Here is a 24,486-nt window from a genome sequence, read left to right on the forward strand (position 1 = left end):
CGACAGATTGTGCCGGTGTGCGGCGGTGCCTGTGACAGGCTGTCACCGCGCGACAGACTGCGGGTGGCGGGGTGTTGCGGGCATTGACTGTGAGTGGAGATGAGGCAGTGTGTGGGGATGGGACTGGGGGACACCACAAACCCACCACAGTAAGGATCTGTTGACAGTGAAGAGGGGGACTGGGGAACAGTGGCAGCCCAGTGTCCCTTTAGGCCTTGGCTTTTCCATTGCATTCAATGGGGTCCACTAGTTTGCAAACCTCAGAGGTGACAAAGACTCCCCTTCTCCCACTGTGTCAGCTCAGGTGGCCAGGCCAGTCCTCAGCTTCCTGGGGTACCCCAGGAGGGTGGTCTGGACTTCAGGACTTGGAGGACCCCAGGCCTGGCTGACTTCAGTAAGAAGTCATGCCTGTAATCCTAGCTACTTGGGAGGCTGAGATGGAGAGGATGGTGATGAGAGGCCAGCCTGGGCAAATAGTTCTCCAGACCCCCATCTCCAATATAACCAGAGCAAAATGGACTGGAAGTGTGGTTCAAGCGGTAGAACACCTGCTTTGCAAGAGTGCCATCCTGAGCTCAAGCCCCATTCCTATGAGAGAGAGAGAAAGAGAGAAAGAGAGAGAGAGAGAGAGAGAGAGAGAGAGAGAGAGAGAGAGAGAGAGAGAGAGAGAGATGTATAATCTGTACCTGTTTCCCATACTTTCCCTGAGCCCCAGGGTTCATGGAGACCTGGAGAAGGAAGAAGAGAGATCTGGAGAAAGGGAGAGAGAAGCCAGGTGTGGTGGTACACACCTGTGACCAGTAATCCCAGCACTAGAGAGGCTGAGGCAAGAGGATCGTGAGTTTGAGGCCACCCTGTGATACACAGCAAGACCCTGTCTAAAAACCAAAATGAGGGGCTAGTGGAATGACTCAATGGTAAGAGCGCCTGCTAGCAATCATGACGCCCTGAGTTCAAACCCCAGTACCACCAAAAAAAAAAAAAAAAAAGAGAGAGAGAGAGAAACAAAATAGGGAGAATAAAAGAAGAGCTGAAGCATAGCTCAGTTGTACAAAACTTGCCTAGCACACACACAGCCCTGGATTCCATCCCTGACACCAAGAAAGAAAGAGATAGAACATGCACATGCAAAAGAGAAAGAGGGAAAAGAAATTTAAGAAATCTGGAGGGCTGGCAGAGTGGTTCAAGCGGTAAGAATGCCTGACTAGCAAGTATAAGGCCCAGAGTTCAAACCCCAGCGCAGCCAAAAAAAAGTATATAGGACTGGAGGTGTGGCTCAAATGGTCGTGCACCTACCTAAGGAGCATGAGGCCCTGAATTGGCCTCGTACCGCCACATAAATAAATAAACAAAGAAAACCTGAGAAAAGGGAAGACTGGAGAAGAGATGGAAAAAGGAAGCCAGGTTGACATGGACTATTCCCTGGGACATGGAGAACCCTAGCTGCTGGGGTCAGAGCCTCCAGGCAGGGTGACCGCCCACCAAGTTTACAAGACAGGCAGAAACAGCAGCTGATGCTTATGGACATCACTTGTCCAGTAGGATCTGTGCTCAGTGGGACATTTTTAGGGACTCAACCCTGCCAAAGGGCCGAGAAAACCCAGACCCACAGTTTCCCACTATAGTGGGGGAAACTGAGACCGGGAGGCACCCATCCAAGCATTCGTGGGCCCCAACCTCCTGCGGTATGTCAGTGTGTGTTATTGTATGTTATGTGTGCTGGGTTTCATGTGTGTCCAGTGTGTGTCTGTTCCGACTGTCCATTCAGGACCAGCCCCTGCCACAAAGCGGGGAGAGGCGTCAAAGCACCCCCCCCTGAAAGTGTGTCTTTGATACTTGCAGCCTCGGCAGCGAAAAACAAGTTTCCACAGGGCTGTCTTGGGTTGAGGCCAGGCCGTCCTCAAATAACATTTGAAGTTACTTAGCAAACTTTGTTTAGTGCCGAGAGAGAGAGGCGCGGGCAGCGGGCTTGGGGTGGGGGGAAGGGCAATAAACCGGTTCCTCCCAAGTCCCTTGCCCCTCTGGGGCACAAGTGCCCAGTGTAGGGCTTGATCTCCTCACCCTAGCTTTGCAGAGGGGAGCAGAAACCTTGCAGCCCTCATGAGGACCTTGGGTGGAGACGGATGCGGGCACCCCACGCGCGATGACTTGCCTTTGCTTAGCCAGGCCCAGCATTTGGACAGAGTGGGCATCTCTGTCTCTGGGTCTCCCAGTGATCCAGAGGCCAACACAGGGCCCCAGGGACCATCAGAAATGGGAGAGATCCCTTTTTTTGATGCAGTCTCATTTGGCCAACCTTGAGGTTAACCGAAACGGTGGGTTCAGCCAGCTGGCTTAGGGGCATGTGTCCACTTCAGACAGGCACACAAGCACCCCAAAATCCCTATGCCCACATGCCCCGTCCTCCCAAATCCTCATTTCCAGGTCCCAGCCCCAGGCGGCAGAGAAGGCCCGAGAGCCAGCAATGGCGGCTTTGGAAGTGAGGTTGGCGCCTATGGGAGGGGGAAGAGGAGGAGATGCCAAAATTATGAGCCATTACAAGCAGAGAGGGAGGAACGGAGGGAAGGATGGGGAAGATGGAAGCCAGGCGGGCACCGTCGCCAAGCTCCAGGCTGCAAAAGGGTATCGGGCAAGGCGGGCCGGGCCCTTCCAGGGAGCAGGCATGGGGGACGAGCCCCAGGTGGCACGAGACAGGCAGGGGGCCCGGAGGTGCCCAGCACTCCCCCACCCCCACCTTCGAAACGGAGACTGGCAGCCGCAGCCGCTCGCTCAGCTCTGCCCGGGCATGGGGTGGGGGTGGCGGGCAGGCAGGGGTCCAACCCAAATGCCACCAAGTTGGGCACGGTGGTTGCCAGCCTGCAACTCCGACCCCACCACCCTCCAGACTAGAGCCCTCGATCTCAGAGTTTGGGAGGTACAGAGAATCTGGGGCCCTGTGAGAGTTGGAGGCCTAGCAGGCAAAGCCAGGTCCCCCTAAAACTATGGGCAGATCCCCAAGACTCTGCAAAGATGGCGCTGCCTGGTACTGCCAGAGTGACAGGCTGGGGTAAAAATAAACTGGGCCTGCCTCGGGGGAGCTAAATTGAGGGGCCCAGGTGGAAGTGCCACTCTGGGCCACCAGCTGCCCCCGCCCCACCCCCTGGCTCAGAGTGCCAGGGTTGAGAATTACCCGGTGCCCATCAAGGCCCAGATTCTGTACAAGAAAGGTCCCGACTGTCTTGTCCACCGGTCTTGGGTGGATACTGTAGGGATGTACCCAGAAGGATGGACAAAAGGATGATTGAATGCTGAGAGACAACAGGTCTGAGTTCTCTGCAGATACTAAACCACACACCGTTGACCTCCAGACTGCTGTCGAGGGGACCGGGAGGCCGTACTTAACCTGTGGCCAGGCAGCACTGAAAATGAGCATCTCCACTGAGAGTAGATCCCCTCTGCTGTGCCCAAGGCTGCCTGCACTGGCCCTGTGCAGGGCTGGCCTGAGCCCTTTTCTATCACCTAGCACTCTCTCAAGGACAGGACACTCCCTTGTTTGTCAGAATCACTTTCTGCCCTCCCACAGGGGCTGGCACCTTTGCCAGTTTAGCTGCCTGCCGAGCCCCCAGGGCCTAGAACAGGGCCTGGCACCCAGGAGGTACCTGGTAAATATTTGTTGAAAGAATGCACAGGCCCCCGGCCACACCCCCAGCACATGGGTTAAGGCCAGATACCTGGCAAGGTATGGGAGAGGGTGTCCAGTCATGCTTGGGTGATGGTGGGCCTGGCCAGTGGGGGTGCAGAGCAGAGGAGACCACCATTATTTTATGAGCCTTGGATGGAAGATCTGAAAGTCAGAGTGGTAAGGAGAGTATGATAAGAATTGTCAGATGGGATACACTTTAACTGGGGGTGTGACAGTGTGCAGGTAATTTGGTAAAGGCTAGAGCACCAGCTAAAATTCTGTCCCATTGGCAGAATTTAGGGTAGTGGTTATCAAACGACCAGCTGAGACTACCTCCTACCATTGACATCAGCCCTGGAAACCCCTTGAGTCTTGGTTTGTCATCCATAAACTCAAACACATACTTCACAATCAAGCACCATTGTTAAATATTTCCAGATTCTTACTACAGCCCTGTTTTCCTTTTTTAAAAATTATTATTTTGTTTTTGTTTTTGTTTTGAGACAGGGTCTCACTATGTGGCCCAGGCTGGCCTTGAACTCATGATCCTCCTGCCCATGCCTCCTTAACCTGTCTGGACCTCATTTCCTCATTTTGAAAGCAGGGCTGTGGTCTGCGTGGTGGTTGGTGCTCAAGGTCACACAGCTAGTGAGTGGGAGGGCCAGGATTCAAACCCAGGAGGTTGGCTCCCGAGTCCCACTCTCTTAATAACGCTATCTGCTTCACACAGAGGATTTGAGGAAATGAGCTGGGAGATATCCAGCACAGGGCAGGACAAAGCAAGCCCACGGTACACGTTAGTTATCGCCATGATTTTTAGGACAAGTGTTCATTTCACTATTAGCCTACATTTTTGGCTTTTTCCTGCTACTTTCTGCCACCTGTCTTTCTTTTTGCTTTTTCCAAGATCAAAAATTGGGTATTGAAGGCCAAAGAATTGGGCTGGGGGTGTAGCTCAGTGGTAGATCGCTTGCTTAGCATGCATGAGGTTCTGGGTTCCAAACAGCACCACAAAACAACAAGTGTACCATGGAGGACGAGGACGGGAGGCTCAGAACTTAACTTTGTCCCCGTCCCTCATCATGGCCACAGGGCAGTGAAGGTGAGTCCCTCAGCTGCTGGGTCCAAAAGCCAGTGATATTCCAGGCAAGGGTGGACATGGGGTCTCCCAGGTTTGCCCCATCTCCAACTTTCTGCAAAACAGGACTGAAGTCAGGCCTGCAAATTTTACTGAGAATGGTGAAGTTTTCCAAAGTGCTCCAAGACAGCTAGTGGAGCTGGCAGGCAGAGGGGCAGCAACTAGAGGGCAGCTCCTGGGTGCCGTTTCTAATCAAGGCTAGCTGTCCCCTGTGTGCATGTCATGCCACCACCATTTGTGTCTGGGTTCATGTGTGTGTGGCTGCATAGAGACAATGCTTGGGTCAGGTGAGTGACGCCATGGGTGACATGGTTCCAACTAGCTTCTTGTCTGAGTGCAAAACATGTATGTGTGTGGAATAGGTGTCAGATGTTAGCAGTACCCGTGTGTGTGTGTGTGTGTTTGTGTGTGTGTGTGTGTGTGTGTGTACACATTTGCAAGTCGGGATTTCCAACCTTGGCATTTCTGACATTTGGGACTGGATTGCTCTTTGCAGTGGACCCATCCTGTACATTATAGGGTATCCAGCAGCAACCCAGGTCCCTACCCTCTAAAACCCACCCCTGTAAGTCTGACAACCAAATATATTTCCAGACTTTTCCTGATAGGCAAAGTCCCTGTGCCAGCATTGGGTTTAGAGATATGTGTGTATGACCGTGTGTCTGAGTGTGATTGCATGTATACTCATATGTGTACCTGTGTATCTGGTAAGGTGGCAGGAATCGGACGGTGATGCTGTGTGTCTCGCTGTGTTTGCAGGTTCTGTGGACTCCTGTGTGTACAGTGATGGTAGTGGTGCCTGTCTGCACTGTGCAGTTGTGTGACTGTATGTGTCCTGTGCATCTGTGCCCACGCATAGCTCCCTGCCTGTGTCATGCCTCATGAGTTAAGGCGTGGCGGGTGTCTCTGGGTGTCTATGTAGTGGTGAGTTTCTTTGTGTGTTGATGCCTCTGTGTGATGTATGTGTGTGTGCCTGATGGAGGGAGGTGTAGGACCAGTGTGTGGCAGTGTGATTCTTTGTGTCTGCATGTGCCAGTAAGAGTGTGTGACTTTGTGTGTGACGGACGCAGCATAAACCCCACCACCACCAGATAATTCAACCAAAGCCGATATTTGCTTGGAACCACCTGGATGTCTTGGCCTCCACCCTCGGCTCCCGCCTGCCTCCAACTAAAAGTCGCCTCCTGAGGCTGGGGAGGGGGGCTCGGGAGCACCTCTGAGCTGTCCCTCCCTCCAGCTTGGCTCACACAGATTCAGGTGGGGACAGAGAGACCCCCACTTTTGCCCGATCTGTGCCAGGAAGGTTGGCACGGCGCTTCAACAGAGGAGGCGGGGTCTTCGGCAGTGGCGCTGGGCATTGCCCCATGCCCGCTGCTGGCCACCACCCCCAGCTCCCCTCAGGGTGGGGCCCAGTGGGGGGAGAGCTCCCCAGTGCAACCCCGGCTTCCGATTGGCTGCAGAGCGCCGCAGTGCCCGCTACCCACCTCCCCTCCCCGCTGGCACAGCCACATCGGTAGTGGTGGCAAACACGACTCCGAGTTCTGGGCACAGCTGCGCCTTGCAGAGGCCTGCCAGCCCCACCAGAAGCCAGACACCCCAGCTCCGTGCCCCCAACCCCTCCCTGCCCGCCCGCCCAGCCGGGCAGCACAGTCACTGTACCCGTTGCCCCCTCACACTGCCAAGACCACTCCACCCTGCCCCCTCACCCGCCGGGCCTCTGCCCCCCTGGCCAGGCCCACTCAGGGGGCCCAGGCCCTGCATGAGGCCACTCCCGCCCTCAGAGGGGCTCCTCAGGAGGGGGGAGGTGGCGGGGAAGGGGTGGGGGTTGGGAAGCTAGCCCTTCTTCCTTTACTGAGCGCACCCAGAGCTGGAGCCAAAAATCGAGGAGGAGAGATATTCAGACAGAGCCAAGACGCGTTTGGCAGGAGGAGAGAGAGAGAGGGAGAGAGGGAGCGGGAGGGGGGAGGAGGGAAAGGGAGAGGGAGGAAAGAGAGAGAGAAAGGGGGAAGGAAAGAGGGGGGCCTCAGTTTCCAAATCTGAGCCCTCAGAGCCTCAGAGGGACAGAGGTAGCTACAGGGTATGGGACTTGGGGCAGGCCTAGCTGTGTGTGGGGGCATGGGGACTGAAAGGACAGTGGGTTTAGGCCCACAGAGACAGCCGGACACCCAGCTGGCCAGGCCAGGGCGGCCACAGGCAAAAGCCAAGATCAGTGTATGCAGGGCAGACAGGGGGAGGCCTGTGGGCAGCCAGTACACATACCCGCACCTCGCCACACAAGGGGTTTCTATCCGCACCGGTCCAGGGGCTCGGGTGGGGCCCATAGCAGGGCCACCATGTCCACACAACCTCATGGGAAGGAATGAGAGGCCAGTCTGCTGCCAGACGCTTCTCCAGCCACCACAGTAGGCATCATACATGGTGCCAAGAGGCTAAGAGACGACAGGGAGAAGGGCCACGTGGTGAGGCCCACAATGGCAGTCACAGGGACAAGCCTAGGACGCACAATGACATGGGGAGGGTGGCACCCAGAGACACGTATTGACATATATGTGGATGCAGGTTGACATGTTACATGTGTTTATCACATGTGTGAGACATACCAATACACACCTAATGGTGACTGGCAATCACACACACACACACACACACACACACCACACGGGTTCATTGCAATAGGTGGGAAGCGTGTCTCACTGGAACACAGTCACTCCACGGTAAAGCAAAGATACAAAGATGGCGACAGCAGCAAGTAAGACAACACCCACGGGGTGCATAGATACATGCCACAGAGGTACGGTGTCTCAAAGGCCACAGCGGGCACACGAATAAGAACGGTGACATACATCTCCACTGTGCCACCACCAAGTATACAAGCCAGGGAGTATATGACGGTCCTCAGAGTCACATGCAGAGAGCACCCAGTGACGGACACATGGAGACACGTGGACCTAACCCAGGCAGACACATTCAGCACAGGAAGGTTTGACACACCAGTATACACAGGAGTCTGGGAAAACCCCAATAGCTCCTCATAGCCATCCCTCTGTCCCTTCTGTCCCCAAATTCGGGGCTTTGGCGGGGAGCAGAAAAAGACAAACCTCGCTCTTTTCTCCCACCCCACCTTGGGAGAAACAAAAGCGCTGCCCCCAGCACCATGCTGGATAAAATGAGGGGTGGTGGCCTCCCCTGCCTCTCTTGGTATAGCCAGAGGAACAACACTGCAAGACCCCAAATTCTAGCCTCATGATCGGAGGACAGGACCCAAGCAGACCAAAGGCCAGGCATCCAAAAGGTCTGATGTGCACATAGGTCGTCAGGCCATTATGGCTGCAGGGATTTCACCAGCAGCTGTGACACCCGTGACACCATAGTTACGCATCCGCCCCAGCCTCCACCCACTATGCCAGCCTGATCCAGTCAAGTGTTCACATAGGGTCCCACGCATGTGTCCTGCCCCACACTGGGTCCAAGTAACAACATCCAGGTGCAGATAGACATATAAATGGTTCTGGAAAGCCAGGCACCGGTGGCTTATGCCTGTAATCCTAGCTACTCAGGAAGCAGAGATCAGGAGGATCATGGTTCAAAGCCAGCCTGGGCAAATAGTTCATGAGACCATCTCAAAAAACCCCAGCACAAAAAAAGGGTGCAGTGGCTCAAGGTGTAGGCCTTGAGTTCAAACCCCAGTGCTGCAAAAAAAAAAAAAAAAAAAAAGTTCTGGAGCTGCAGGGATATCTCTGAAGCCACCAGGTATCTGAGTGTAGCAAGTCTCCAGGCTCTTTATCCTGTTCCCATTTGGATGTGCATTGCACACATGATTTTAAGAGCACTTGGAGCTCCTAAGACGGGCATCTGGTCCCTGTGGGACAGATCAGGTGGTCCCCTGCCCCAGTGCCATCATCATCTCTGTCTTGAAGTTGCCACCCTCTGCTTGGCCTATAGGACCTTGAGCAAGGGGAAAGAGCTGCCTCCAACAGCTTGCTCCTGACCTTCCAATCTTGTGCTCCTTCTTCTCCCAGGCAGTCCACTTGGATTTCCATGGCAGGGAAAGGCTCCACGCTGTCCTCTACCCCTCAGAAGCATGGAAGGTCCAAGAGGATGACAACCAAAATTATAACTGCAGCCATTTCTTGGACACACATATGTGCCAGGCACTGTGCTGAATTTCCTCACAGCCCAAGAGATGGACACACAATCATTGCCCATTTTAGAGACCAGGAAAAATCCTGCCCTTCGACTCAGGGGATTAGAAGGCACAGAGCTGAGGCTTAGACTCCTGGAACTGACTTATGGCAAAGTCTAGCCCTTGACCTCTGCTCCCACAGCCTCCATCCGGGAGCTTTGGAAGCTACACGAGACATTTGTGGCTGGGCCAGAACCTTGGGCTCCAGTTCCTGGGGAAAAGGGAAGCACTGAGCTCCACCTTCCATTAATCTAGCAGAAAGAGCCTCGGCTTTGAACTTGGCCTGGCCTGGCCCGGCAGCACAACGCCTCACAGAACCCAGCCTAGCTGAATATCCACTCCATGCCCACTGCTGGGATGGGACGTGTGTTTGGGGTCAGAATCGGAGAGAAATTCATCATTTTAAGCAAGTACCAGGTTGGCACACGGACAGAGAGTGATAGCTTACAGGGACAAGAGCAGTGGCCACAGTGACCCAGAGAGAGAGAGAATGAGGGTAGCGGGAGGGGAGGGGGCACATCAGGGAGGCCCCAGCCCATCCCCTGCCTATGGAAGAAGTATATTATGTGGCCAGTTGGTGCATATATGGCCACTCCAGAGGCAAGGTATATTGGTAGAGGTGTGTGTCTGAGAGTGAGTGTATTATGTATACTCCTGTGTGTCTTTGTGCATGTTTGCAAGTGTCTGCACATCTGTGTTGTGTCCATATGACCAGAAGCGGGGAGCACACACGGGTGCGTACCTGCATGGTGTGTATGTGTTGGTGAAGGTATCTATGTACACACCCTGGTGAACTAACAGCCTCGTGTCTCCATGGAAAGTTGAATGTCCGTGGTTTGTCTACCTCAAATCTGTATGAGGGTGTGTGGCGATGAACACACACTTGAACTTGCCTGTGTCCAAGCATGGGCTGAGTCTGGGAGCTATCCTGTCTCTGTGAGATTATATCAGCACGTCTCAAGGCACATACATGTGTGTGTGTCTGTGTGTGTGTGTGTGTGTGTGTGTGTGTGTGTATGCGGAGTGGTCATGAGCCCAGGCCCACAGTTGCCACTCTATGGCCTTGTGTCTAGGAGGTAGCTCATACCTCTGAGCGTACATCAATACACGAGTCCCATCTGTAGAGGCATGCATGTGTTTATGTGTGTCCATACGTTTGTTGATGGTTGTGTGTGTGTGTGTGTGTGTGTGTGTGAGTCTGGACATCGATGTAAATAAGACATTTACGTACCCATCTTGGACCATGGCAGTGGTGTGTGTGTGTGTTCTCATCCTGGTATGTGACTCTCTGTTTGTTGAAGGGTCCCCATCCCTTCTCTCCTCCTGGGACTCAGCCTGTGACTGCAAAGGGCCTGAGCAGCTCCAGCAACTGCCCCGCCTGGCTGCCCTGGATTTTGATGCTTTTTCTAGGAGATTCCCCCCACCCCCCCAGCCCATCCCCCTCGCCCACAGTGCCTTTCCCCGCCAGGGCCCTGCTGCTCCAAGCTCGTTCCTACTCAATCATTTATTGACTTTAAAATCGAAGCCAATTCTGGTTTGAAAAAAAAGAAAAGGAGAGAGAGTGGCCAGAGAGAGACAGAGTCCGAGATGCAGGGGGAGGGGGAAAGGCAGAGATGGAACCAGACCAGAGACTGACATCCACAAGGACAGAGATGGAGAGAGACAGAAAAGGGACAGAGATGGAGAAAGAGACAGAGGAAACGACAGCCGATGAAAGAGGTTCTCAGAAAAGCAGAGATGTCAGGATAAGCTATGGTGACAGAAAGATTTGTAAAAACAGAAATGTGGCTGTCATGGAGGGACAACTAGACCCTGCTGACCGGCGGACAGCAGCCGCCTGCCCAGAACTGAGGGGTTTCCCTGCCCACTGTGCAGGGCTGGCAGCCTGGAGGGACTGTGCCCACTCCTCTTGCAGCTGGCCTGCCACACTCAGGCTAAGATTCGTGCAGGTTGCACCCATCCTCCCTTTTGGAGTCCAACACAGCCCAATTTCAGCGATCACCCCAAGTCTGGGGACCATCCCAGTCCCTTCCTAGCTTTGTCACTGCTTTATCTGTTGCCATTTTCTCTCTCAGAGTGCTGCAAAATCTGAAGGGTGGGTGTCTTGCCTGACAGGGCAAGGGGGTGGGAGGGCAGCCCCAGATGTCTGGCATGCTTAGCCTGGTTGCTGGAAGTCGGGGGAACAAGGGGCTGCTTGCGGGGACCTTGGCCCTACTAGGCCTCAAACACCAGTCACGCAGGCCAGACACAGCTAGCCAGGCAAATCTCATAGGGTAGGTTGGAGGCATAGATTTAGCGGTCCTCCACACAGACTCTGTGGTCACAGACTCTGCTCACACCTGCATGTTCGCTGTGACATACATGTGCAAGTGCTCCTTCACCAACACACACTTAGACCCGCTCTTTGGTCCATACATGTTTATGTCACGAAGGCCTGATACGGCCAACCCATGGGAGCTACCTGCAGACTCCAGCTTGACACACAAATACACACACACACACACACACACACACACAGACACTTGCACCTGTTCATACAAGAGTGCTGTGTGACCACTGCTGATACCCCCTGCCCCTCAAAACCTGGCATGCTCCTCTTACACACCTCTGGCCATATCCATGTAGGCACCTACTCTAAGTTGGGGGTACACTTGGCACATGGCTGGCAGGGCTCAGGCTAAGCAGAGAGGACTATCAGGGCCCCAGGCCTGGCCTGCCTGGAGAGCTCTCACGGGCAGGCTGGGCTAGGCAGCCCCAGGTGTGCTGAGTCTGTGTTACCTACCACGGCCTGGCACAGCAGGCAGTCCTGTGAGGTCCACTGTGGGATTCTGGGCAGTCCTGTGTCCTCTCAGAGCCTCAGGCCATGGCCCAAGCAGAGTGAGATGGCAGGTTAGGCAGGCTCCAGGCCTCTACTTCTTCTGCCGCACACAGCGCAAGGAACTTCGCTGGAGGCGGGACGCGCTTTTGCTGTGCGCCAAGGTCGGCGCTGTTGTGCCAGCAGCTGACCCGACGGCGTGGTCCCAGCATGATCGGTGGTGTCCACCGCTGCCTCCCAACCCTCCCGACTCAGGGTGGCAGGACGGGATTCCCTGGGCCCTGCCAAATCCATTCCGCAGCGGCCCAGGTCGCTGGGACGGGAAAGTTTGCGCGGAGGAAAGTTTGGGGAGGGGGGGCCGCGGCGGCGACGTCCAGGGTCCGCGGAGAGGCGCGGCCCAGGGTAGCAGTGCGCCCGCTCCTCCCTCCCCTCCCCTGCCCCTCCGAAATTTGGGAGCCCCGCCATTTTCTTAGCCCCGCTCCCATGTGAGGCCTGAACAAAGACTTTGGGGAGACGCCCGGGCCGCTCAACCCGCCCAGGGCACCCCAGCCACATGCAGGGGCAGCCGCCAAACACGCCGGCCACTGCCACCTTCGGGAACCGCTGCGCCCGCCCCAGGGAATGCCGCCTGCCTCAAGGTCCCGTCTGCGCCCTGGGGACCACCCTCCGGCCACTCTTGTCACCCTTGCAAATACTGCCTGCGGCCACGCTGCCCCGATGCGCGCCACGGTCGCCCACAGGTCGGCCGGAGTCCCGCTGCCCACCGCACCCCAGTCGAGAGCGCGCGCGCACACACACACACACACACTCACCCACACTCTCATACGCGCTCCCGCCCTGTGCCCCACGGGCAGCGCCACGCACGCATCGGGTCACCCCAGGGAGCCCCCCAACAGGAGTCTGCGGAATGGCCAGGGTCGCAAGCGCACGGTGACGCCCGCACGCGTGCCCCGACTCCCCGCCGCACCACTTGTACCCCTCGGCGGCCCGCGGGTTCACTCCCCCCTCCCCCGTGCGCCCCCTCCGGCCCGCCGGCCTCCCGCGCCCGCTCCCTTCCCCGATCGCGCGGGGGCGGCGGCCGGTACCTGGGTGAGGCAGTACGGGGAGTACATAGCTGGGCGCCCGGGCGGGAGCGCGGCGGCCGGCCGCGGCGAGGGGAGGCCCGGCAGGCGGCGGTCGCGCTCGGGCTCCGGCTCCGGCTCGGCTCCTCCGGCCTCCGCCGCGCTGCGCCCGCCCGGCCCTCGGCCCCGCGCTCGGCCCGGCGCCGCTCCGCGCTCGCCGATCGTAGGCTCGGCCCCGCCGGCTCCGGGGTCGCTGTCGCCGCCGCCGCCGCCGCTGCCGCCGCGCTCGCCGCTGCTTCTCGCGTCCGCCGCCGCCGCCGCCGCCGCCGCCGCTGCCGCCGCGCGTCTACTCCATGCCGCCGCCGCTCGGCCGGTCACCCTCGCCCGCCGCCGCCGCCGCCGCCACCGCCGCGCTGTGAAAGTGAAAGTTTAGACAAAGTTTGGAAGCCGCGCACTCCGGGGAGAGGGAGCGGGCGGGCGGCGCGGGCGGGAGGAGGGGCGCGGGGAGGGGCGGGGAGGGCGGGGGAGCGGCCGCCGGCGCGCACACACACACACACACACACACACATGCACACACGCACACACACGCACGCACACACGCGCGCGCGGGGGCGCACACCCACACGGCCACCTCGACACGTGCTGGCCCGCGTTCCAGCGCAGACACACGCTGACATGCAGTGGGGCTCGGACCCGCACACATGTCACGTACAGAACGCATGGCCACCTATTCCTCCTTCCAGCGACAAAGCAGACACGGACATCCACGCACACCCGGACAGACACACGCGCGTGGATACCCACACTGACACACACATGACGGGCACCCACACATAGATTCCAACAAGGAGCCGGTTGTAGACACCCAGAGACCCATAGACACCCGCCATGGACAGGCCTCACACAGACACACACACCCTGCTACAGGACAGGGTATGACAACCACAAGATCCACACGGATGCATATACACATGCTGAAATGTTCCTGCAGAATAGAAAACCCATGATCACACAACCACATCCCATCGCACTCCAGACACACAACTCCTACACACCAACATCACAAGCCAAAATACATTGGCAGGCAGTTGTGACAATACCCCAGACACCCAGAAAGACTGGTAAGAGGAAGACCCAGGGCTACTTTGTCCCAGGGACATACACCAGCCAGCACCTGAAAGAACATGACAACCTAGGGAGGACCCTGACACAAAGAGATACAAAGTATCACGGTCACAACACAACACAGGCGCACACATATTCCACACTGTTATCCAGATGTGCGCCCAGAGCTGGGGCCTGCTGACTAGTTCTGATACCCAGACAGCTGCCAGAGCCCCTGGGAGGATCCCCCAGCCAGCCACACACACAGGAATCACCCCCAGACACCCAGGTTCCTCACATACACCCCCTCATCTGCACATACACAAAAATAGCAGGACGCACAGCCCAACTCTCAGGACAGACATGACATGTAGGGAGTAGGCCCTCAGGTTAAGAAGACACACTGTGGTGAGGCATTGCCCCTTTTTGTTTGCTTCTGGATTTCTTTTTCTTTATCTTTCTTTTCCTTTTTTTTTTTTTCCAATTTTTTTTTTTTTTTTTTTGGCAGCACTGGGGCTTGAACTCAGGGCCTCATGCTTACTGGGCAGGCACTCTAGCACTCCGCCAGCCCTTTTTTTGTGTTGAGTATTTTCAAGATAGGGTCTCAGGAGCTATTTGCCCAGGTTGGATTCGAACCTCGATCCTCCTGATCTCTGCCTCCTAAGTAGCTAGGATTACAGGTGCGAGCTACTACACCTAGCTTTTTGGAGCCTTGTGCTTACAAAACAGCCGTTCTACCCCTTAAGCCACACCCCCATTCCTGGATTTTGTTTGTTTGTTTGTTTTCTTTTCTGGGACAGGATCTCACTATGTAACCCATATTGGCATCAACCTCAAGTCCTCCTGCCTCCATCCTGGAGTGCTGATAGTACAGGAATGCACCACCATGCCCACTGCTCCAGCCCCTCTTGCAGGCCCCTAATTCCCCTCTTCCAAAGTAGAAAGGAAGACATGCCAAGCATGGTGTTCCACACCTGTAATCTCAGCACTCTGGAGGGCAAGACTGGAGGAATGTGAGTTGGAGGCTACCCTGGGCATAGTGGTACTGGGGAGAAAGAGAAAGGGAGAGAGAGAAAAAAAGAGGGAAAAGGGGGAACAAGGAGGAGCTGGGGAACCCTGAAGCAGGGGCAGGAAGAACCCTTAAGTACCCCCAGGGGTGGGGGGTGGGGAGGTGGTGCCCACAGCCCCCAGGCAGCGCCTGTCAAGACAAAACTCCCTTATGCTGCCAGGTGCAGCACCTTCCCTGCCTCCCGGGCCAAGAGGCTGTGGCAATTCTCAACTATGCATTGTCTGATGGAGGTAGTGTGGGTGCCCAGGGCTGTGCATGTGTACGTATGCACGTGTGTACATAGGGCTTGTGTGCCCACTGAGCCCCTGCAAGTAAGCACACGTGTGTGTGAAATCATTCTTAGGTGGGGCCTGCCTGGTCCCCATACCCCATTGAGGCAGGGTGACAGGCGATGAGTCCATGGATGTCTGGTATAGGTCTAGGTGTCCTCAGGGGCAGCCAAGAGATACAGGCAAGTGTACATTTAGGGATCTTTTTGTGTGGGTCAGTGTGTTGTGAGCAGCGATGTAGGTCTGGCTGTACACATGGGGGTGTCTGTGAGTCAGAGAAGGGGAGTGCCAGGCAGGCCTTATGCCAAGCGCTGGGGACATAGGGGGCACAAGACAAAAGACTCTGCCCTTGGGAGCAGACACACCTGTGAGTATTGGGTACTGGATCAGGTATGGGGTTCTGAGTCTGATGGTGCCATGGGGGCACCTGAGTGAGCATGTGTGTGTCAGTCTGAGGGTCTTCATGGCAGAAGGGGTCTGTGGGGGGGAGCTTGGGTATCTGTGGCAGGTGCCCTCTGGCTGGGATCTGGGTCTCCCTGTGCATCCCAAGGCGGGGGTGACCCAGTAGGTCAGTGAGCAAGGGTCTTAGAGGGTCTTGTGGCACAAAGTGTCCATGGGTGACATCTAGGGTGTGTTTCCCTCTGTGTTGTACTTCACCCCTGAGGGCCTTGGACCATGGGGAGGATCTAGGTTTACTTGTGGGTGTTCCCAGGTGTAGGCAGGATCAGGGAGGGGTGTCTGCAGCTCTGTCAGGGACATGGGTCACCCATGTGTGAAAGAGAGACCCTGTCTTGGTATGTATATATCTATGAGTGTGGCAGTCATGTCAATATGTGTGATTAGGTGTGTGTATATTATATGTGGCCCAGAAATGGCTGTCTGGGTTCCTTTATCAGGTATGTGTCTGTGTGTATCAGCTCATGTCAGTGTGTGTGTATGTTTGTGTATGTGTGTATGAGAGAAAAGAGAAAAAGAGAGAGACCCATGTGTGTATACCTTTGTGTGTGTGGTCAGGCTGTGTCAATGTGTGTGACTAGGTGTGTGTGTGTGTGCGCATCAGGGAAAGGCTACCTGTATCTTTGTCATGTATGTGTCTGTGTGTCAGACCATGTCAGTGTGTGACTAGGGTATGTTTGTCCATGTGTCGGGGAGGCACTGTCTGGGGTCTGTGTGATCCCATGTTAGTCTGCATGTAACTGGATGCATGTGTGCATGTGTCAGGGAGGGGTCTGTGTGCTTCTGAGACTGTGTCTGGGGACCTGTGTCTGTCACTCAGAGCTTGTGGGCCTCCGCCCCCTCTATGATGCCACCACTTGGTCCCGGCCTGCCTCCTGCCCAGCGGCTGCCTGCAAGGCAAGGATGCAAGGCTGGTGGAGGAGGGAATCGATACGTCCTTAAAAATTCAAGGGCTTCTCGTAAACAGAAACTTTTAACACCGTTTAAAGTTTCAGGGCTGCTGCCAGGAGGGGGAGGGGCCTCCATGAAAGAGCAGGGGAGGAGCTGAAGGGTGGAGGGAATGGGGGCTACATGGGAGCTGGGGGATTGCATGGCTCCAGGAAAGGGTGAATAGATTGTGGGGTGCAAGCATGGAGAACCAGGAGAGACAGAGGGATAGACATGAAAAGGTCTGGGGTTCTCCTTGGGGGGGGGCCATCCAAGAAAGGCAGAAAGAGCTGGAGAGAGGTGGGCCTGGAGGGGCTTGCCAACAGAGAGGGAGGGGGACCTTGGATGGCTGGGGAAGAGCAGAAGACATATTTTGGGGGGGGTCAGTGACCCAGGGGAGGGGGACACCACATATGTCTAGGACCCTTCATGAATATGGGAGTTTGGGGATCTTGAGAACCAAGTAGACCTCTGTGCCCCTCTATAAACAGCTGCAAGGGACTTCCCTCTCAGAAGCCCCCACCCAAGCTGTCCTCCCCTGCCCCGTAGCCCCAACCAGCGCCCTGACCATCTCAGACCTCCCGCTAGCCCCCATAATCCTCCTGCCCCTCAGGGTGCCTTTACTGTGTACAAGTGGGCCATCGGCCCAGTCTGCTTCACCCACAACCCCACCCTTCCATATGAACCACGCCACAACATCCTTCACTCCCACATACACCACGCATCAATTTTCCCTTCACCTGCATGCACCAGCCTTTCACTGTGCACACACACCATCCTTCAGTCACACACACAACACGGTTTCACTTCTGCACACGATACTCATCCTTCATTCCCCATTCACACGCACACACACAACACCCATCCCTCCACTCTCACACACACCAACCACACTTCCATTCGTACACACGTACACCACCGCTCCCCCCCGGGTGCACACGTACACACACGCATACCATATCTATCGCACTGGTAGAAGTCAGATACCTGCTCGTCTTCACAAATGTATTCATGCTCCATGATCATTCCACACACTCAGACCCCATCTCAATACCCATAATACCCCAGGATGCACAGATCCGCGTCACAGTACCCCCTCCACAGATGCCTGGTGGAAACAGCACTGGCTGCTCTGAAGGACACCCCATCTCTCCCTCCCCACCAGAACCCAAGTCTTAGGGCACACCTGGCCCTCGAGAAATTGAGAGAGAGGAGGGCGCTGCCAGGGGGCTGGGCACAGCTGGAGTGCCACAGCTGGAATCCCCCACATTCCTCCCTGCTGGGGCTGCCCACCTGGCTTCAGCTGGCAGCAGGTGTGTTCTTACCATGCAGGTGCGTGGGGGGAGGAGGAGGAGGGAGAAGCGGGAAGCGGGCCCTGGCACTACCTGGCCAGGATGCTGGGGGCGGTGGGGGAAGGGCTGGAACATCTGGGCTCTGGCAGCCAAGTCCTGGGCCCCAGAAGGTGGGGGCTGGGCAGTACTGGCCTCCAGGGTGAGATGGGCAATCACCTGGCCCATAAGAGAAGCAGGGATCCTGGCTGTGAGTGACAAACTGCAAGAGAGAGGTGCTCTGGATCTGTCCTTCTGGCACTCCCCAGGAGAGCCCCTCTGCCCAGCCTGGCAGGCATGGTCTGCACCTCTGGCCTGGGGGGTCCTAGCCTTAGACTTGCTGCCCCCTCCCTGGGCAGGGAGCTCCGAGTTGGGACTGAATGTGGGGAGTCATGGGTTCCAGCTTCCAAGGCATACCTGGTGGGACACCCACAACCACATTGTACACATGTGGTTACAGGCACAGGACTCCCACAATCACACTCACATGGGTTCACAAAAACACACAGGCATAGCCAGATGCAAAAATACAGATCCTTCCCCTCCTGCTTCTCCTCCTCCCCCTCTCCCTCCTCCCTCTCCTCTTCTTCCTCCTCTTCTTCCTCCTCTATGAGATCATATAAAATCCAGAGTGACACACACACAAGCACCCAGATGCCAATACACACACTTCCAGAATGCCACCCAGACACACAAACACACAGAGACACAGAAAATCCTACGAAGATAGAACCACCCATAGAGGGACACCAGGACACCCAAGTGATAACACAGATCTTTACCATTGTCTAGACCCCCATAGATACTCCACAGCAAGTTGCAAAGACTCATTCAGACATAGTGACACAAACTCTCAGAATCCCAGTTACATGTGTACACACAAGACCACACAAAGTCACACTGAAATACAAAATCTCAGTGGGGGATGACAGACCTATTGGGTCACAGACATAGATGTTCTCAAAATCACCCTTAAGCCAGGCGCCGGTAGCTCACGCCTGCAATCCTAGCTACTCAGGAGGCAGAGATGAGGAGGATTGTGGTTCAAAGCCAACCTGGGTAAATAGTTCTATAAGACCCCATCTCAAAAAAATAAAAATAAAAATAAAAAAAACCTTCACAAAAAAGGGCTGGCGGAGTGGATCAAGGTGTAGGCCTTGGGTTCAAACCCTAATACCACAAAAAAAAAAAAATCACCCTTAGCACAGCACACAGAAAGTCATGCAATGAGCCAGGCACCCGTGGCTCACACCTGTAATCCTAGTGTCTTGGAAGGCTGAGATCGGGAGGATCACAGTTCGAGGTCAGTCCAGGCAACTGGTTGTCCAGACTCCATCTCCAAAATAACTAGAGCAAAAATGGACTGGATATGTGGCTCAAGTAGTAGAGAGCCTGCTTTGCCAGCCAGCTTGAAGCCCTGAGTTCAAACCCTAGTCTCACCATAAATAAATAAATAATCCAGGTGTGCTGCACACCTGTACTCCCAGCTACTGAGTTGGCTAAGGCAAGAATGCAAATTCAAGGCTAGCCTGGACTGCATAGTGAGACTCTGTCTCAAAATGAAAATTGGGACTGGGATTGTGGCTGAAGTTGTAGAGTGCTTGCTAGTGCAAAGCCCAGAGTATAATCCCAAGTACCTCACACACAAAAATATTTATTCAAGGGCTGGTGGAATGACTCACGTGGTAGAGTGCCTGCCTAGCAAACATGAGGTCCTGAGTTTAAACCCCAGTACCACCAAATATATAATAATATAGTTATTATACATTATATAAATAATTATTTTATATAATATAAAAATAATATCTAAAATATTTTGTATAAATATATATTATGTATATAATATGTATTATAATATATATATATATTGATGTTTGAACTCAGGACTTACACCTTGAGCCACTCCACCAGCCCTTTTTGTGAAGGGTTTTTTCAAGATAGGGTCTCGTGATCTATTTTCCCTAGGTTGGCCTCAAACCCCAGTTCTCCTGATCTCTGCCGCCTGAGTAGCTAGGATTACAGGCATTAGCCACGGGTGCCCGGCTACAAAATAAAAATTTTTAAAAAGAACTGGGGATGTAGCTAAGTGGTAGAGAGCTTCCTAACATATGTAAAGTCCTGGATTACATACTAGGTCAATCCCCAGTCCCAAAATTAAATAAAAAAAAATTTTTTTGGAGGTACCAGGGCTTGAACTCCAGACCTCACACTTGCTAGGCAGGAGTTCTATCACTTGAGCCACTCCACCAGCCCCTTTTTATATTGGGTTTTTCCAAGATAGGGTCTCATGAACTATTTGCCTCAGGCTGGCTTCAAATCAGAATCTTCCTAATCTCTGCCTCCTGAGTAGCCAGGAGTACCAGCATAAGCCACTGGTGCCAGCTAAGTTAAAATTTAAAATAATAAAATAATGGGTCATAGACAGAGCTCAAGTGGTAGAGTGACCTGCCCAGCAAGCAGAAAGCCTTGAGTTTGAACCCCCGTACTGCCAAAATAGTAACTATAATAATATAATTAACCAAAAATATATATCATACCCACAACAATAACACACATCACTTATGGTCACCTACAAAGTCAGTTGGCCACATTAACATCTAAATCACAAAAAGAAACAGTGTCCATTGGCAGTGCTCACGAGGTCACACACACACACAGGCATGTGCCCAGGTGGCTCACGCCTGGAGTTGGGGAAATATTTCATTTGCAGCCGGCCGGAGACCCACCGCTCTGGAAACCTGGCCCTGGCTCCTGAATGGGGCCTCTGTGTGCTGCCACTGGGGCCGCTGCCACTCAGCCATCCCAGTGTGTAGATGTCAGAGGGAGTGAGGCCACAGTAAGTCTGTGGCTCAGCCACGTATTCTGGGCTCAGGGCCTCTGGGGCCACCTAGCTACAGGCCAGAGTTCCTAACTTGTCCCCTAGTGCTTCTAGAAGTCACTCCCTAAACCCAGCCTGGGGAGGGGAAGACAGAGGGCAAGACTGCGTCCCAGCTGGTGTTGGGTCTCTGATGTCTCCTCTCAGATCAATGACTGTGCATTCCTTGCAGAAGTCCTCTCCATGCCCTATGCAATCTGGGGGTGGGGATTAGGCAATCATGGCCTTTTGATACATGTCATCAAATGCAACTGCTGTGACATCTTCACACAGGGCCACACAGGCACGGCCACAGTGTCACTTGCCCAGCTATACTGTCTGTCACACCCATGCCATCACATACAGAAATTCCATCACACCCTCCACAACTCTGGTGATACAGGCCTGTACTTCCACAGTCTCATGCCCCCTCAAAGTCACCGTGACTATGACGCCACACTATATCAATGTCACACTGGCCACAGAGGTGCCCTGACATGCTCGCTCCGCATGCCCCTGCAGCAGTACTGTCCATGTAGCCACCCAGAGTCATCATCCCAACATGATCACAAGGAAGGGAAGCATCTCGGATCACTGCCACCCCAGGGTGAGGCACACAGCTGTTTCCAGACCAAGGTTTAAACTAACCTGTGTGGCTCCAATAGCACAATGCACGCTCACTGTGGTGGTATCACTGAGCAAGTAGCCAGCAGGCACAAGCTACTGCTCAAAGTCACTCTGGTAGCACATGCCATGGTCTCCCTGTGGCAAGTGACAGGTACCCATTTCACTCACGTAGTTACACAACACCCACAGTCCCTGGACAGAGCTACAATGAAACAGTGGGTGACAGCAGCACCACTTACAAGGACATCCTGTCACACAGCAGTCGAACTCCCCAAAGCCTGTCACAACATTGAGACAGCCCCTTAGCCATCTCAACCAGCCGCCAAGCTTGCTCATGCAGCCCCCACGATTGTCCCTAGGACACCCCCAGCCCCTGAGTCTGAGAGAGGGGAACAGACTGAGGCTGACAAGCCCCCTCCCCTCTCTAGTTAGAGCAAGCAGAGCTGGGAGGGGCTAATGGAAGCGCAGCTGTTGGCGGTGGGTGCCAGCCCCCCCACCTCATGAATATTCATCAGCTGGGGCTCTCCTGAACCTGTAGGGAGTGGAGGTCCCAGGCAGCTGGGCACCCTGTTTGTGCCAGGAGGCCCTCAGGTGAGGGGGACTTTGCCAGGCCCCCCCACAGTCCTCAGAACCCACAACCATTTCCACACATAAGCACACGAGTTTGTGAACACAGGCTCAGACACACATGTCCACACAAGCTCACAATCACACCTGACAATGCAACCATCACACGCACATATACACACGAAACATGCACACAGGCACACACACAGTCACATGAAGTCACAACCACACCCAAACCACAGACACCCACCACGCACACACACACACACAAACACATACACACCAGGCATGCAAACACAAGGCCACATACAGACACATGACCACAAATACAGACACTCCATTGCACTCAGAGGACCCCACTACTCCCCATCAGACATGCAAATACATACGCCCACATTTCCAGCACAAGACACATCGTCACCCCCAAGCTACAACTAACAACTCTGTGCACAGGGATGGAGGCTGTGACCTGAAGCATGCCAGACTCTACCCCTGAGCTGCACCTCCAGACCAACAGCACCACACAAGCATCCAAGCATTACCCCCAATTTCCCACAAATACACAATCCCACCCATACACACAACCATCCGCAAAAGGACACACACACACACACATACACACACAGGCTACACTTTCGCTCTGCCTGCCCTTGATGTTTCACAGATGGGGAAACTGAGGCACTGAGCCTCCAAGAGGCTCTTGAAGGAAGGACCAGCCCTCCAGACTCCAGGCAGAGACTACAGGCGGGCGCCCCCTGCTGGTCCATCCTTGCAAGAACGCGCGGGGCGGCCGCGCGCGGGGCGGGCACGCGCCTGACGTAACCATGGCATCCTCTTGGCACGCGCGGCCCGCGCGCAGGGAGGGCGGGGCGGGCGCGTTGCCATGGCGCCGGCGGGCCGCGTGAATGGGGCATTGTTCACTGAGGCGCCCGGGCCGGGCTGTCCCGGACCCACCCGGACCCACCCAGGGCCTGCAGAGACTGGAGAGACAGGGAGACACCAGAGATGGAGAGACACGGAGATAAAGGGAGAGATGGAGAAAGACACGTACAAGGGAAGATTTAGGGCCGAGAAGACTCAGAGGAGAGATGGAGCGGAGAAACGAGACTAAGAAGGTGAAGAAAGCAGAGATGGGAAAGACATGGAGAATCCAAGAGGAAGAAATAGAGACCGGAGGGAGCTCCAAGATGGAGAGAAATACATGAAGAAGGAAGGACAGAGGTGGCAAGACCAAGGAGAGGCACAATCAGCCTTTGGGGACACTTCTGACACCCCAGCACATTCCTCCAGGGACTCACACCCTTGGAAAACTGAAACCTCAAACGTGCTCACAGTCACGCCTTTGGGTAAACCACACCCATAGCCACCAGTGACAGTCAAGGACGCATTCATGTGATAAGGGACCATCACCGGAGTGACACCTCAGTTATAGACACAGCTCCATAGATACACTGCACACGAGGACTTTCTCACCCATGTGGTCACTGGCAGACATGGTCACACACTGTCACACAGGCTCCATACATGGGAACGCTGTCACAAATGGTCATCCCAGATGCATGGTGCACCCTCATCTCCACACCTGGAGATGCATTTTTAGACATTCTGAGCACTGCCAGTGTGGGCGCCCTGTCCCAGGGTCCACTTCTCCATATTTGAGTCAGTGGAAGCTGAGAGATGTTAGTCTCCAGCGGACACTGGGATGGAAGGCAAGGGCGGTGAAGCCCCGCCCGGTCTCCATCAAAGGGCTGGGTCAAGTCAGGCCAGGGTGGTCCCCCCAATACTGCGCTGCTAGATCAGCCGAGTCCAAACCTGGGCCAAGGGCAGCCCCTGGTGGCCATACTTGGTGCCTGCACCCATTCTTAGGGGGATGACAGGCAACCGAGTGGGTTTCAGAGTTCTAGGCAGAGATGACAGGCTCAGGCAGAGTGCGAGCCGGAACACCACAGTCCACAAGGGAGAGGGTGTGGGGGTGCACCTCAGTGTCACAGTGTTTGCCTATCATGTATGACGCCCTGGCTTCCATCCTCAGCACCAAAAAGAAAAAAGGGAAAAAAGAAATCTAGATTCCAATGATACAAAGATCTAGAATCCAGATCCAAGAATGCAGGACCCAGAATTTGTGTGTATGTGTGTGTGGTACTGGGGTTTGAACTCAGGGCCTACACCTTGAGCCACTCCCCCAGCCCTTTTTGTGATTTTTTTTTTCTTCAAGATAGGGTCTCACAGAACTATTAGTCTGGACTGGCTTCGAATCATGAGATCCTCCTGATATCTGCCTCCTGAGTAGCTAGGATTACAGGAGTGAGCCATGGACCCACCTCTCCCCTAGCAGGACCCAGAATCTAAAACCCAGGCCCATAATCCAAATTGAAGAATCCACACCCCAGAATCCAAAAGTCTAGACCCATTCAGAAGTAGACTCGA

General features: G+C 54.8%; 1 protein-coding gene across 2 annotated transcripts in view; it reads right to left on the reverse strand.

The window, feature by feature from the left end:
• Positions 1-13,019, reverse strand: part of Nfix (nuclear factor I X) — a 95,738-nt gene extending 82,719 nt beyond the window's left edge. Inside the window, exon 1 of one of the 2 annotated variants that reach the window (XM_020155957.2) lies at positions 12,883-13,019. In XM_020155957.2, coding sequence (XP_020011546.1) covers positions 12,883-12,909 — 27 coding nt within the window. In that variant the 5' untranslated portion in view covers positions 12,910-13,019. Of the gene's footprint in view, positions 1-11,764; positions 12,149-12,882 lie in introns of those variants that run through there. The other variant, XM_020155960.2, reaches the window with a different exon arrangement.
• Between the last annotated feature and the right edge of the window lie 11,467 nt (positions 13,020-24,486).

This window comes from Castor canadensis, chromosome 14 (genome assembly GCF_047511655.1).
Source record: "Castor canadensis chromosome 14, mCasCan1.hap1v2, whole genome shotgun sequence".
Taxonomy (NCBI): Eukaryota; Metazoa; Chordata; class Mammalia; order Rodentia; family Castoridae; genus Castor; species Castor canadensis.